We start from the raw sequence: 16,624 nt of genomic DNA, 5'->3' as shown, positions 1-16,624 counted from the left end.
GTAATCTATGAAATGTATAAACATAAGTTAGTATATGAATATCTTGTAACTTCATCAGGAAAGTCTAGATATTTGTAAACTATCATCTCATTTTGTACCATATAAAATTTTATAATTAGAATAACTATGAAAAAACTAAAGACAGATATATACACAAGGCATATCAATAAAAACAGCAAGTTTACAGAACAATTATCTTTAGTGACAGAACTTAGCAGTCTGGCAAATGTTTTGCAACATTGTCAGTATTCCTGGACTTCTGGGATCCACTAGTAACATTGACTTGTTGCACAAGACCTGATGTTTTGAACTGATAACACCTTGTCTTTTATTATAGTGAAAAATTTGAAATATTTCTATATATATATATATATATATATATATATAAAAAACTTGCCTACACATCTGTAAATTTCTTAAATTATTTCATTTTTTTTTATTGAAATAAGAAAATAATTTAAAAATAAGGCATTTAAATAAGCATGGCAATCATTTTTGTTCATCTTAAATATCTGTCATGTGCATATTAAAAAACAAATGCAACTTGTACGGCTGCTCTTCAGCAGGTGGCATTGCAATTATGAAAGCCACTTTTCCACATGTGTGCATCCTCTTTAAATATTAAAATCCACAAACATAAAAATGTTTTTATTGAAAATACTGATAATGTAATGGCCAAATTAATCAAAACCTGTTTAATCTTTGAGCATTATTATGAATAATGCTAAAATCCAAGTTTTCTATCTTGGTCTACAATTCATCAATTCAATAAGAATCAATTCATAATTTTAATTGGTAACATTTCCATTTCATGTTTTCTCTCTCAAATCATTTGTAAGTAGATTTTGTATATCATCAATTATATACAGATTTTGTATTTTATTACACTTCATTCTATTTATATACACACATTACATACACTTATACATCTTTATACTAACGTTATAAAAAATTAACATTATAAGATTTGTAAAAATAAATTTGACAAAAACAATTATTGTATATATACATACATACATACATCAAAAATATTTTATTCTTTTTCAAAATTTAAATATTACAAAGTGTAATTATAATTTTATTCTTAAAATTGTATTTTTGTCTATAATAGAAATAGTTTGATTTAAATATTTAATCTTTTATTGTCTCTAAACTTTAATATTAGATGGCAGCATTTTTCATCTGAAAGATGTAATGTGCAATGCGCTTTGAGTTCTAAATGTTAAATTTGTTTTAAGACACTTTCCAAAGTCTAAAAACAATAATAAAGAACTATTTTATGATATTAAGATAATAAAATTCACTATTTATAAACAATCAGAAATCATAATTTTATTTATAATTTTTACAAATAGAATAAATTTAATCTTTACAGGTATTTAAATTAACACACTGCTGACTTATTGTAATTAAACATGCAAGGCATGTTTTCATGCATGAGATAAAAACAATCTATTTAAAATAATTGTTAAAATGATTGCTGTAGAAGGAAATGGATTAATCTTTCATTATAAAAAATATTTCTAAATATAAATTACTTTAATTTTGATAAAATGAATTTTCTTGAAAATATATTTAAATTGTACATATTACATGTATATATATACAAGCTCAAATATAAATTTTTGGACATAATTATGTCTCCGATAATATAAAATCTACTCCTGAATTTTTCGTATATGAAGTCATGCTATGAGAAATTTAAGTCATTGTTTTAATAAATAAATGCCATAATGAAATTATTTTGATGCATAAATTTGCATTACTATTATCGTATGATATTTAATTAAGCATTATTATTTAATTTACATATTTCAGGATGTATTAGGACAATAAGGATAAAATGAATTAAACTAGAATGTACAGACTAAATTATATAAATTATGCTATACTTATGGCAAACAACTGTTAAGTATTTCTTTAGTATCATCTGAAAGTTTATCAGGAAAAATTATATCAAATTTTACAATAAGATCCCCTCGTCGTCTTAAATCCATGGGATGAGGTAATCCTTTCCCTCTTATAAGCCTGGTAGTTCCCGGTTGTACATTCGGTAATTTAAATGATATTTTTTCACCAGATAATAATGATACGTCTACACTCGCTCCACATAAAGCCTAAAATAAATAAATATTGAAGATTAAAATGATTTTATAAATAATTTGAAAAGGATTTCAAACAAACTGATAAGTATTCTTTTTTTTGTTTTTTCATTTCAGTAAGACTTTTCACACAATTTGAATCCAAATGATATAATTTATAGATACAAAAAAACTGTTTGATTCCATGTTAAATTGCATATGAAATACCATACTATTTTATATATAATTTATAAATTACGAATAGAGTGCAAAGTTATTTTCTTATTTAATAATCAGGAGTTACTGATCTTTAACTAAATTTTCATTAAATATTGAAAACTGAAAATGATTTATGCTCAGGAAAAGTAAGGAAGATTGAGCATAAAAGATATTAAATTTCTATTTTTTTTTTTTTTAATAATATACAGTGAATCTTAATGTACTTAAATTTTAAGAATAATATCATTTGGTACACTTTAGCAGATTTGAAATCATTTATTTGAAAACATATTACATCTCTGAAAATGTAAGAATTAAAGATTGAAAATTTGTTAAATAATTATTATAATTCTGCTAAGAACAAATTTATATTTAAAATTTCTAATATTTGAAAAATAAAAATAAGTTGCTTTGCTGCATTCATCTTTATTTATAAATTACTCTCTAACACTTTCAGACAACTAAGTTCAAGACAATAGCGAGGCTGAGGCCAAAGTTTCAAACATGAAAATGTTTATGTCGGAAGTTCGGCGGTGCTTTACCTGTAAGCCTATAAGTTTGACAATGGTGTTTGGAATGTCAGTGGAATCATGCTCGACTTTCCAAACGCCATTGTCAAACTTCTAGGCTTACAGGAAAGCGGCACCGAACGTCCGATGTACATGTTTTCGTGTTTAAAACTTTGGCTTTGACCTCGCTATTATATACTAATTAATTCATTTGTATGTCTCCTGATGTTGGACTTAGTTGTCCATAAGAATTTGTCCAAAAATTAGTTTGTGACATCTTAATTAAGGATAACTGGCTAATGAGTAAATATCAAAAACTGCAAAAATACAAACTGCTTTGCCTGAGTTCACCTTTATTTGCAAGTGCTAGAAAATAATTTATAAATGAAGGTAAATTCCAGCAAATTTGTTTTTATTTTTTGTTATTTGGAGAAATTGGAGTTACTTTCAAATAAAAAATGAATTGAATATTAAAAATTAAAGTATTAAAATAATTTATATATTAATATTTGAATGAACTACAAAAATAAAGCAGGCTATTCAAAATAATTTGTTTAGATGTTTAAATATTGGTTAGAAAATGGTACATTTGTTTATGGTAGGTTTCTACAAGGTCATATAAACTCCCAATAAGAAAATGCCAGAATGTAATTACCTGATACCAAAATCTGGCAAGGACAGGATAGAACAATTGCTGGATTTTAAATTAATGACTTTCTAAGTGCTTCAAATATCTTTGATGTTTAATTTTCTTTGATTTCATGTGTTGGATATTATTGTCTTCTGATCATTAAAAGAAATGATAAATTTAAATTAATAAATCAATTAAAACAATTTCAAATTAGGAATAAACAAACAAACAAACAATGATGTGGAATGGATAAAATTGTGACATTTGATTTTAGCACAAGTCATAACAAATATTTAAACACGTAAAGCTGAATTCATAAAATTGTATGATATATATTTCGAAACATTCACTAATCTATTTTAATTTAGAACATGCATGCAAAATTAATAACTAAATATTACCTACCTCACGCAAAGTGACGTTGGCCGTATAGATAAGATTACTGCCTTCTCGTTTAAATAATGGATGCGGTTTATCTTGCACAATAAAAACAATATCTGCCGGAATATTATTAGGAGTTTGATCACCTTCTCTTTTAAAAGTAATTTTCGTTCCTGCTTTATATCCTGGCTTGATGGCCACCGTAAGGATCTTTTCTTCCCTTTTTATTGTTTTGTGATCAGAACATAATACATTACGACATATCTTCATCTTTTTGACACAGCCTTTTGCAATATCTTCCAAACCAATATATAATTCGTGTTCTATTGGTGGATCTTGTTTTAGTCTTTTTGCCTGATTACAAGGGCCCTGTGACTTTGTATGTGCTGGGCGATGAAAACCTTTTTGATTAGTAACATTAAAACAATTTTCAAAATCCATTTCATTAAACATACATCTATTTCTAGCATTCATTCCATTCCTAAAAAAAGACTCAAATGGACTATAAGTTCCAAAAATGTTTGTAAATATCGTCTTTGGATCTTCACTAAACATATACTGTGCCTGGTTATTGCTAGCCTTGGAAGTTGCACCACCTTTCAATCCTTCTTCTCCGAACCTATCAAATATTTCTCTCTTTTTCTTATTACTCAATACATCATATGCTTCAGCAACTTCTTTAAATTTGCTTTCTGCTTCTGGTGATTTATTCTTATCAGGATGATATTTTAATGCTTGCCTACGATAAGCTTTCTTAATTTCGTCGTCTGTTGCTGCTCGACTAATTCCCAAGATTTTGTAATAATCTTTCCCCATTTTCAATTAAAAGTTTGATCTGTAAAGTAATTGATTAAACAGTCAATTAATTTACTAATTAATTCATTGCAAAAAATATTATAAATAATATTTAAATAAAAATTTAAATATGTTAACAAGTTTAAACAAATGATAACTAACAGAACCTGTAACAGTAAGAGTATTTTTATTCTTTTTTTAGTTAATTAGGATTAATACAAGATATCATTATTTATAAAAACCTCTCTCAAAGACATTATGACAAAAACAAATGATCACTAATGAATAATATTAACAAGTTTTTCAACTTATAATTCAATTAAAAGTAAAAACTAAACATGTAAGTAATCTGGCTCAAACATTTTACTAATTAAATCATTAAAATGCAAGATCATTCTAATAACCATTATTTTAATAATTTGTTTGGAGGTAAGTGGTAAATTGACTTACTTTTTTAATTTAATTTACTTCTAATTATTAAATTTATTAAGAGACAGAGGCTTAACCACTACCTCTAAGCCAAATTGCTTTGTTTCTGATCATTAAAGTAGCTACAATTTAGCCTGATAAAAATCCCACATATCATTTAGAAAAATATATTGTAAAAATTAATATAAATTTTTACAATCTTCAAATCAAGATATCGATAAAAATATAAAATTCTCAACTTTATAACAAAATTCCTGAAATATATACACAAATGGATATGTAACAAAAATAATTTTATCCCACAGCGAAAAGAAAATTACAATAGTTAAAGGTCAAATGCTGGCTTATCATATATTTAATTCATTCATTTTATTACTTCCACTTCCCGAGGATTTGCTTCTAATTCATTTTACAATCTGGGACAATATTATGATTATAAAATAATAAATTCTTCTCTAAATTTATATTCATCTATATATAACTAATAGATTATTACTTATTATTAATTAAATTAAGTTTTATATATAAAATTGAGATTGCTTATCTAATGATATTACTACAATAAAATTTATATGCAGTGGAAAATTCATTTTAAATTAAACTTTTAAAATTTTATTTTTTATAATGGAAAATGATTAGTTCAATTGAATAATATTTATAGAAAATATTTTTATTATTAGTTTTTATTACTAGTATATATAGTTATTTCATTTCGTAATTAAATGTTTAAGCTTATTTGATCCATTTGTTAAAACAATTTTTAAACATGATGATGTATAGTATAGTCTTGTTTTATATAGTAGTTGTATGCCAGCAAGTACCTTATGAAATGAAATACTACATAAATCCATGCTCCAGCCCAAGTGATCCATATGATTGCCTACAAACTTATGCAACAATTTATAATTAACAGAAAAATTTTAAAATGCATTTGATGCTATCTCTCTTGTTATAGTTTCCATTTACTAGTGTAAAAAGTTTTAGTTTTGATTTTAGTTTTATAGAATTCACAAACTGTACACAACTATTTTCTGCTTTCTTTGCATCTGCATTAGAACCTTCTATTTTCATTTATCTTTAATTTTTTCTTAAAAAAAAGATTAGAAAATTGCTTCTAACTTTTACACCATTACTTTTTCTCCGTAATGAATTTCATAATAAAAATAGACTGTGTGTACATTAATAATCAGAAACATCTTGTGTATTCAAAGGTTAACATTGCCATTTTCTATCTGTGAGAAAACAAAATTCTACATGTGTGTAATACAAAAACTACTATATTTAAAAACACAGGATGAACAAACAGATACATATTATAATTTCATTTTTACTTATATGCAATTAGAAAAGATTAAGTAATGTTTCAAAATAAAAATAATACACAAAACTCCCAATTATCCATGCTAATCAGTGCACAGAAAATCAGAAAACATGGATAATAGCCTTCTAAACTATAAAAAAGCCATTCTGAGGTTTTAAATGAACTACATTATATGTACAGTACAACACAACTAACACAATGCAATAAGTTTCGTAAGCTGAAATGTATATTTAGTCAATAATATAAAACGTAGATTTCTTTTTTCAAAAATATTGGGTAGAAATTTAAATTTTACAATTCAATTTTAAAATTTTATGTATAATTCTTATATCTTTTTCCAACTTACTGTGTTTTAACTTTAGAACTAGTGTGATATTTCTTTTTAGTGCTATAAACATCAGACTTGATGTTTATAGCACCAACTTTGCCTATTGCAAAATAATATTCTAAGGCTAATGATTCACCTCACTTCCATCCTTTAGAGTTGACAGTTGTGAGAGAAAGAGAAGCTGAATATCACTTATGATACTTTGTTATTTTACAGTAATTCTAATACCTTGATGATGCAGATAATCGGGAGTTTGGTGTATTTAAATAGATAAAGGACATGCAAAATAAAATTAACATTGATATTTTTGATGAATATAAAATATTTTGTTCATTAAAAATGTGATTATTATTAGTCGGTATGTTTAATTTTTCAAATACATATTTTTTACAATTCATTTCAGCTGAAATTTGTTTTATTAACAAACAAAATCAACTCCTGTAATCATAGCTGTAACATGAGAGTCAGAAGCAATTCCAACTCACTCCACAGCTGTGATTACAGTTACTGGACATGGTGTTGGTAAAAGTGGACCGACTCTGACTCCTAATAAATACAAAAAATTGTAGTATAAATAATATATGTTAAAATTTCTTATTTCACAGATAATAATTTATTATTTATATCCTATATTGATACACTAATAAAGAATTCAGAATCAAAGTTACTATAAACTGAGGAGTCAAAGTGTTTGTGTATGACTCCACAGTCCTGGCTCTAATTAATAATTGACACATTTTAAAAAATGATTAGTTATTACAAACACATCCATAAAAGTTCTTTATATTGTAATATTAATGTTAAATAAAAGTGTATACATATATAATAAGATGTTTATAACAATTTCAGTTTGTAACAATTCGGCAGAACTGCTTCTTAAAATATTTTGTTTGGAGAACCAGTTGTTAAAATTGTATCTGTAATATTTATTTTGGCAATTTATCACCAAAGTTTACATTTGTATAAGACTGCCAACTTTTTAATAGCTCAATGTAAACTTGAGCAATATAGCAATATGTGCAAGTGAGAACTTCTCACTATTACGATTGTAACTGGTCTACAACCACCTGTCACAATCAAGCATTTAATATATTTGATGTTTTCTGCTCAACTCAGGTGTGCAAGTGATAAATTCCAGGCACAAATATCTGTGTTTTTGGATCCAGGAAATGAGGACACTCCCACGATGATTCTGTGTAATTTTTGGGTTTCTGAAATTTTATAATTTCCAGGTAGGGAAAACACCATTTAGTAATTACCAAGAAATACCAGGATTTGTGAATTTTTTTAGTTTGTCTTATTTAAAAGTATCTGTAAACTGAAATAAATATTATATATAATAAGTTAAATATACAATGTTCAAAGCTAAATGAATTTTATTCTTATTTCTTAATTTAACAACATTTTAAAAAATCAAAAGTACATATATTTTTTTTTATCAGCAAAACAGCTTCTTAATTTTGTTAGTAATCCAAGACGGAAAAAATTCTTTCATTTTCAGTAGGTGTTGATTTAATAGATGAGTAATATAATATAATTGGCATTTTTTTTATAATACTTTTCATTCTACAGGCATACAGAGCCTTGTTTTGAAGCCCAACATGGGTTTGGCCATTTCATTTTGTATATTTTTCCCAACGTGCAGAGTGCACTGGTGTAAAAAAAAGAAAAAAACTGCAAGGCCCTGGCATAAACTTATAAATATTATTATACTTAAAATAGTCACTAATTAAACCAGTCATTAAATTATCTGAATCCCACCATGACATACATAGAATTTAGTTAAAATCAGTCAGAACATAAATTATATCCGATACATTTACGTCCATACGTTCATCTCGGACAATTCCTTATCATTTAAGTATATTACGAAACATATTTTCTATAATATTCAACAAAGTGTATAAGAAAATCAACGTAGCAACACTATTTCAATTACGTCGCCAAAATTATTTACGTACATCTTACTCTCCGGTAGATCATAGCTTTCATAATGTATTCGTTAAAGGAATAAAAGCTTGTTTACTGTGTTATTGCATCACTGTCTGTAAATAAGTGATGATGTCGATTACTCTCTTCCTGGCAATGGCTTATCTGTGACAATTGTTTTACAGATTCATGTAAGTACCTAAATTTGTATATTTGAATACAGTATATGTAAATGAACACATGTACTTGTAGCTTAATAACATATGAATTAGTATTTTTGACATGATTCTGATTAAATATTAACAGATCTTCAGTGTGAAAATTCATATTACACGCCAATAATTATAAATTACCTGTAAAGACTAGTTATGATTTAAAAGATGATATAAAATTAATCATTAATTTGAATTTCAAATGAATAATAAAAAAGATCTTTTTCTTTACCTAATTCGATACGTCAAACGCAATATTCAAATTATTCTGACGTCACCTTTATCCTTAAAATATAAACATTGAAGTATTTATATACAATAAATCGATCTTTTCTTCGACATATGTGAAAATACTTTGATGTAAACTCAACTTAAAAACCAGCCACCAATAATAACCAACAGTTTTACCCTTCTCGAACTTTCTAAGATCATCTGTTACACCGGAACGTTCGGATATTCGGTTTGGTTTATACGGTTTACTCCGAACGCTGCCACTTCGATTGTACTTATTTAGTATTAAAATCGATGGTGTACTCGGTGCGAGTTTCTTTAATAGAGCGCACAGAATGTAATTTTCGAACGGTACGAAAGAATTTTTCCCGCTTAAATTATTTGCGATACTTCTGATATAATATAAACAGTTCAAATATTTTAGTCACTTTTAATAATTATCAGTAATAAATAATTTCTAATATTTTCTCATTTTTAGTAACTATGATTTTATATTTAATTTTTTAAAAATTAAGTATGAAGTCTGGCTGCCAGGTGGCAATAGTAATATCGGGCACGCTTCAATTGCTAGGGCGGGCTGGCCACATGGTTTTCCGGGTTTTCTCCACGTCTGTAACGCTTGAATAGGAGCCATTAATCTTACTTATCCTGATATCGGTTGGGTAGTGAGAGACGGAGCCCGACATACATCAGAGGCAGATTGCCCATAAAATTTATTCTCGGGATTTTTTTTTTATCCGTCCGGATTTGATCTTGAGTTACCCAGAGCGGTAGGCTGACCTTTAACCGCTTCGGCCATTCGACCGACTATTAAAGGTTTTCTTAGTGCCCGTAGGATGGGAAGAGTAAAAAGTGAATGATCAACGAATTAAGTGATTTATTGTTAAATTATTAATTCAAAAAAGTAACATAAAATTTCTCACTTAGCACTGAAAAAAAAACCGAAAATGATTGTCTGGCTCGAGTTTAAAGTAATGAAATGAATAAAATAATAAGAGAAAAACAAGAATTTCATATTAGAACAATTGAAATTGAGTGTAACCTTCCAATTCTTTTAATTTTTTCTAAACATTTCTTAAATTATTAAAATCTGTAAAAAGTTTTAAATTTAACACGTTTATTATTAATATTTAGCAAAATTTTATTTATTTAATTTAAAATATTGTATATGCTCTCCACCTCAGATTATTAGTGGCTTGCTCCTGTACAGTACATCATACTTTTCCTTTAACAATAGAATCGTGCCTGTCATCTATTAAATTAACTGCTTTCAGGGGAAAGTTTTGAATTGAAATAACGTGACTTTCGATTTGCATCGGACGCTTATATATTGTTAATCGGAGCCTCACGCCACTAAGGTTTCCATATCTAGTCTCGGATTTCATCTATCTAACTCTGTTCTGGAAAATTAAGGAAAGGCTTACGGACGACGGACGACAGTGGGAATTTATAGGTCTACAATTTTTTCAAATTGCAGCCCAATAATAATATAATTTTTAGATACTGTATTGCATTATTCAGTGCGGCAGTCGTACTAGGGCGCTTGTCCTTTTTTAAGCAGGCCCTTGTACTTCGTGAACATTTAAATTGGACTTTATGTACTGTACTTCGGCCAAAAATTGGGAAAATTATTGAAAAGTTTTCTTGCGCTGATTACGAATATATAGGTTATATTTAGTGCATTTAAGCGTTCTGCAGATATTGCGCCACAAAGTCGCGCTTTGCTCGTACAAAACTCCATAGACGATGGCGCCTCCATGGATGATTGAGATTCAAACTCGGGGTACCAGTTAGCACCATGGCATTTTTTAATTTACGACTACGCCCTTGCTTTTATTGACTTAATTTTTTTATTTGCAAATATTTTATTTTTGTAGCTTTAACATAAAGTAATATTTCGATCATTCTAATAAACTATTCATGTAATATTCGATATTTTATCACTTAATTCTGTAATTTTATAAAACATTATGCATTTACTCTGTATATAACTTAATCAATTGCTTCTACAATTAAGCGCAAGGGGGCGTGCGTGTTGTCTCTCCATGCTTATTTTCTGTCAGAAGTTATCTTTAAAACTAACAGTCAATAATATATAATTTTTGGTAAATAAAACTGAATTGGCAGTGCAATGGAAGTAAGAAACTTATTTATGCTATGTTTATTACATATATATGTATAATAGTGCTTGTTTTTCAATATTAATTAGTTTCAAAGTATATATTACATAATAATATTGAAGAAGGCCTTTTGTTAATGGTAATATTACAGTGATTTCTATTTTGAAATATATAATTCCCCAAATGATGCAAAAGGAAACGGAAATTACATTTGATGTCCTTATGAGTGACACCATTATAACAGATATAAAAATGTCTTCATACACTTGTACAGCTGTGGCAAGTATCATGACCATTTAAACACATTCTTATTTTTTATCTCCAGGTGCAATACACTAAACTATGCATGTATATTTTCACCACTTAAGCTATGTCTGATACAGATAGGATTGTAAGTAGAGGCTGTGTGGAGAAAAACATTAAAAAGAATCAAGAATTGAATCCATCTTGTTTAAAAGATTGTGATTATCAATTGATGTACAGTAGCCGTTGAACAAAATTGAATGAATGCTTAATATTATTAATATTTATAATTTCAATCAGTCTTTAAACGTTTATTGGTAGAAGTTTACTATCTGGGACCATCGTGGCCGCCCTTCGGAAATCTCGAGTACAGACGCATGTTCTAACCTAACCTAGCCTATTCTAATAATTGGGTTGGTAATAATTATGGTAATTTATTAGAATAGTTTAGGTTAGGTTAGAACGTGCGTCCTATTGTTTCCTTTCTTCTGTTTGCTGAAACCGACCATTTCTAATTGCACCTGTATTCGAGATTCTGGAAGAGTAGCCATGATGGTCTCAGATAGTAAACTTCTACCCGTTTATTGCATTAACTGATAGAGACGAATGAATGTTTGATAAAATTTGAGTTTCAACATAAATTATCCCTCTGTGGATATTATCCAATATGCAATTTGTAAAATTTTTATAGGAAGACGATCACTCAGTTTACATACAACATAGGGGCATAGGAAGGGAGAAATAGTCGTCCAGCATGAAGGAGAGATAGGTTGTCTTATTAAGAGAAAAAGTAATATCTTAGGGATTGCTTTATCATTCCTCTATAGAAAAGTCTATTGGTTTGCTCTGACAGTGTTACATGATAGTGGATTATTTGAAATAAGAATTATATTTATAGCATTAGCAGCAAACACTTGTTTGGATATTTAGTAGTCATGCAATAAAATCTCATTCATCATTGGGGTGGGTAACACAAAGATTGTGGTGGTATGAAGCGACCAGATCCTGAAGTGTAAAAAGCATGACATTAGGCTGGACACTACAACATGTCAATGATTCCTGCCAATGATTATCAGTTTTGTAGCTTTCTGACGTCATTGATGACAGATAATAGAAACAATGAATGAACATTTTACTTATCCATGTACTGTACTTTTGTTTACAAAATAATGACCTACAGATATAGGTAATTATTTTGATGAGGGCCTCTAAAGGATGACTGAAAACGTTTGAACATTAAAAAAGACCTACAGAGATAGTGAGGTAGTGACAATGAACAATTAATTACAGCTTATAGTATAGTTTTACTTTTTCCTCTGTTTTTTTAACTCAGATAATTAGCAAAAATCATAAGATTCCTTTTATAAAAATCTGCAACACCACAGTGCTTGTTTGTTGTATACATCCACTGTTCTTTGACACAGTTGCCAATTGGACTGCTGTTTCTGTAAATTGGATATTAAAATTTTTGTATTATATCTTGTATGTGATTCAGTTTTTATACACAGTTTATGCAATGAATATTGGCTATTTTTGATTGTAATTCTGAAACATTCCAAAAGCAGGATATTTTTCTTAGTTTTAAAAATGAGGACATCATATTAAAAAGCAAGACTATCCTACCTAATTCAGGACTTGTCAGTAGTACTATGATAGTAGTACTAAAGAAAAGAATAATACTTTTTCCATTGCTGTAGTAAATGTAGACTATCTGCAATAGTTGTACATAGTTACATATTACTACAGTAAAGTCTACATGTCTTGTAACGAGTTTTTGAATTTTTTTAATTCACAAACACAAGGTGCGTTATTTTTTCAACACTAGGCGATATTCCATTTTATTCAGTTGATATGGGTTACATGCATGGTACCACATTTCGGGTAATGCCTTTCTTCAGTCAGCATAGGGCTTTATCTAACACAGAAGCCATACACATTCGTAGGACAGGCGTAATGCTATGCATCCACAAAGGTTTCGGAGCTTTCCTACAAATTTGTAAAATTTTCCCTCCAATATTCTTCCTACAACAAAGCTTTAAAATTTCTTGTATAAATAAAAGTTTTACCAGTGTAGGGTTTACCTGGGAAACAATTTCTTTACAAGGAATTCTGAAATTTCACAATAAAAGTTTTTCTATAAAAGATTCGTTTACTTTTGATACATCAATTAAAGGATAATAGGCCAATAGACTTGAAAAGTCGTATACAACGAATCATTTAGCGTTACACAATTGGTAACCTCGCTCTCATTGAGTTACAACGCGGGTTCCTGTGGCAGCTGCTCTTGATGACTCTTCGTGATGGTCTCATTTGGTGATCTTTGTTTGGATGCAATGAAATCTGTCATTTTGATTATGATGATCCATTTTGTTCTTCTGAAATTGTGTTGTTTAATTCTGTTAATTCACAAACACATTAGTTAATTCACATACACATTTAATTGATGTATCAGAAGTAAATGAATATTTTATATAAAAAAAAAACTTTTATTGTGAAATTTCGGAATTCCTTGTAAAGAAATTGTTTCCCAGGTAAACCCTACACTGATAAAACTTTTGGGTATACTATAGATTACCACCTATGGAATTTCAGGACTTTGATTATATATTTGAACTCGGGACCGAGACGAGTTCAACGGTACCCTATTTTTGGACCGGAGATTTGGAAATGTTGAGTCAAATTATTCTAGAATCAATTAATTTTATGGAAGAAAACCTTTCAAACAGCTGTAGCCCCTAAACTGCACACGTGCCGGGCTGTGATTGGCTCATATATTTAAGGGATTTGTACAACACAGATTCATATAACATGGAACATATCTACCGTGTTATAGGGGGGTCTACTGTATTTTGAGCCAAACACTGGTCTGAATAATGTGTTTTTTATTTTATGTACAAACAGCATATTATGATAATTATCTATATACAACTTTTTTCAACATTTTTGAGTTGTTTAAATGTCTGCATTAATGAAAGTTGAAACCAAAAACTGCACACACTATCAGTTACTTCACTACATTTCTTCATTACATTTCTTAAATAACTCCATTTTTGTAATTAAGAAACATAGTGAAGTAGTTGTCAGTGTGTGTAGTATCATAATTTTCAAAAATTGTAGACCTATAAATTTCCACTGGTATTGTCTATCTGTCTGTTCTCCCTTAATCTCGAGAATGGTGTTAGATAGATGAAAGTTGAGACCAGATATGGAAAGCTTAGTAGCAGGAGGCCCTGGTTAACTATATATGAACTTCCGATGCAAACCAGAAATCACATTATTTCAATTCAAAACTTTTCCCCTGAAAGCAGTTAATAGATGATCAGCACAACTCTATTGTTAAAGGAAAAGTATGATGTACAGGGGCAAGACACTACAGTACTAACTTGAGGTGGAGAGCATATATATATATATATATATATATATATGAACTTTGATTTGGACCAGAAGTCATGTTATTTCAATTCAAAAGTTTTCTCCTGAACAGAGTTAGATAGATGACTGGCATGACTCCATTGTTAACAGGAAAAGTATGATGTACAGGGGTGAGACACTATTAAAATTGAGAGCATTGTAATGAAAAATCACAACCTGACATTGTGTCAATGTTTTAACTTTGATTAAACTATTAAAGAACTCAAAAATGTTCAAAAAAAAGATATAGTTTTTATGGATGATAATTATAATATGCTGTTTGTTAATTGTGGGGTACCTAATGGGGGTATTCAAACTATCCCACCCCTGCCACCAGTTGTGGGGTTCGGGGCCATTATAATTTATATTATGCACGTTTTGGTTAGAGTCCTGTCACCAGGTGTGTTTTACCAGACACACCACCAATTGAGACGAAGTAAATGACTGAGGCGCGAGGGTAAGAGTCACTCTGAAGTCCAGGAATGAGCCTCTCAGGAGGAAGAATACAGAGCTGACTCCTGTATTCTTCCTCAGATATAATCAATTAAAGGGAATTTATTAGCAAAAAAAAAAAAAAAAACTGAAAGTTTAGAAGAAGTTATCAAATCTGATTTTTGGAAATTTGCCTATCTTTATCTATACAACGAGGGGAGTACCTAAGGGGGGGTATTCGAACTACGCGACTCACAACATACCAGGTAAACAAGATGTTTTCTCTTGTCTGTTCAGACAGTCGGTCAGTCTCTTGATCCTGTTTCACTCTCTCTCTTTCTCTGTGTCTTTCTCTTTGTCTCTCTGGTTCTCCTCTGTCCTGGTTCTGTCTGACTGCCTCTTGGTCTACCACCTCTGGTCTACTCTCTTGTCTGTTGTCCTGAGTCTGCTTTCACTTACTGTCTGTCTTGAGTCTTTTTCTCTCTGATTCTCTGTGTCTCTGAGTATGAGAATGATACTGCTTTTTGTTGAGCTGGAGCTGTCTTTTTAAATACTTCCAGCATGATAGGTTCATCATCCGGTGATGAGTTATTGACAGTGTTGTCATCGTAGCTGAAATGATTGGTTTTTGTTGTTTGTTTATTTGGTAATGACATCTAGCTTTTGTAGAGTCGTCATTGAGTTGATGTGACTCATCTTGTTTTATCAATGTAAATAGCAAATACAAATTTCTTCTCATACAGCAGAATTGTAACTAATTATAAGCTATCCAATTTGTTAAAATTTTTGTAATTAAGTTATACAGCATGTTATTTAAAAGTTAAACCTTTTCATTAATGAATATTGTGTCAATGTTAAACTAAATAATTAAGATATATTATATGGAACTAATATGTTGTTATATGATTGTGATTGGTTAATAATTGAAACACCCCATGTAACAGGTTCAATCCTATTACAATAAACATTACTTACTTACTTACATGACTCATCTTGTTTTTGGGGCAGTTCTCATCATTACTCATTGATTGCTTTGTCCTCTTTCTCATGGCATGTTGTGAGATTTGTACAATAAACTGTTTTATTCTAATTCATTTATTTAAATCATTTTAAGTTGGTATTAAAATTTGGAAAAGGGGGAGTCCCTAGATTGGTAAAATAGGTGAATTTCCTCTTACTACTTCGGTTGTTGTTTAAGATACAATTAAAGTTCACGCGAATACATAATTAGCAAAACAAAAGTAAAAATAAGTGATTAAGCAAAATTTATTATATTACAAATGTTGTAAACAGCAGTTCACAAATGCTAACATCGAGGCACTCCTGGAGGGGGGGAAATGGTGGTCCTCACA

At 29.2% G+C, this 16,624-nt stretch overlaps 2 protein-coding genes across 2 annotated transcripts in view; one reads left to right on the top strand and one right to left on the bottom strand.

Annotated features, from left to right (window-relative positions):
• Positions 1-1,014: 1,014 nt before the first annotated feature.
• On the bottom strand, positions 1,015-9,397 carry LOC136984540 (dnaJ homolog subfamily B member 4-like). Its single transcript, XM_067281564.1, has 3 exons — positions 9,068-9,397; positions 3,846-4,656; positions 1,015-2,117 (listed from the first exon to the last, which is right to left on the bottom strand). Exons 2-3 carry the CDS (start codon positions 4,635-4,637, stop codon positions 1,893-1,895), a joined length of 1,017 nt encoding a protein of 338 aa, XP_067137665.1. The 5' UTR covers positions 4,638-4,656; positions 9,068-9,397; the 3' UTR covers positions 1,015-1,892.
• A 1,620-nt stretch (positions 9,398-11,017) lies between these two features.
• Positions 11,018-16,624, top strand: part of LOC136984548 (probable very-long-chain enoyl-CoA reductase art-1) — a 35,707-nt gene continuing 30,100 nt past the window's right edge. The window contains exon 1 of the mRNA XM_067281584.1: positions 11,018-11,203. Coding sequence (XP_067137685.1) covers positions 11,198-11,203 — 6 coding nt within the window. The 5' untranslated portion in view covers positions 11,018-11,197. The remainder of the gene's footprint in view (positions 11,204-16,624) is intronic.

The sequence above is a fragment of the Centruroides vittatus genome, unplaced genomic scaffold, assembly GCF_030686945.1.
Source record: "Centruroides vittatus isolate TY-2023 unplaced genomic scaffold, ASM3068694v2 contig_922, whole genome shotgun sequence".
NCBI lineage: Eukaryota > Metazoa > Arthropoda > Arachnida > Scorpiones > Buthidae > Centruroides > Centruroides vittatus.
This window is presented reverse-complemented; position numbering and strand designations above follow the sequence as displayed.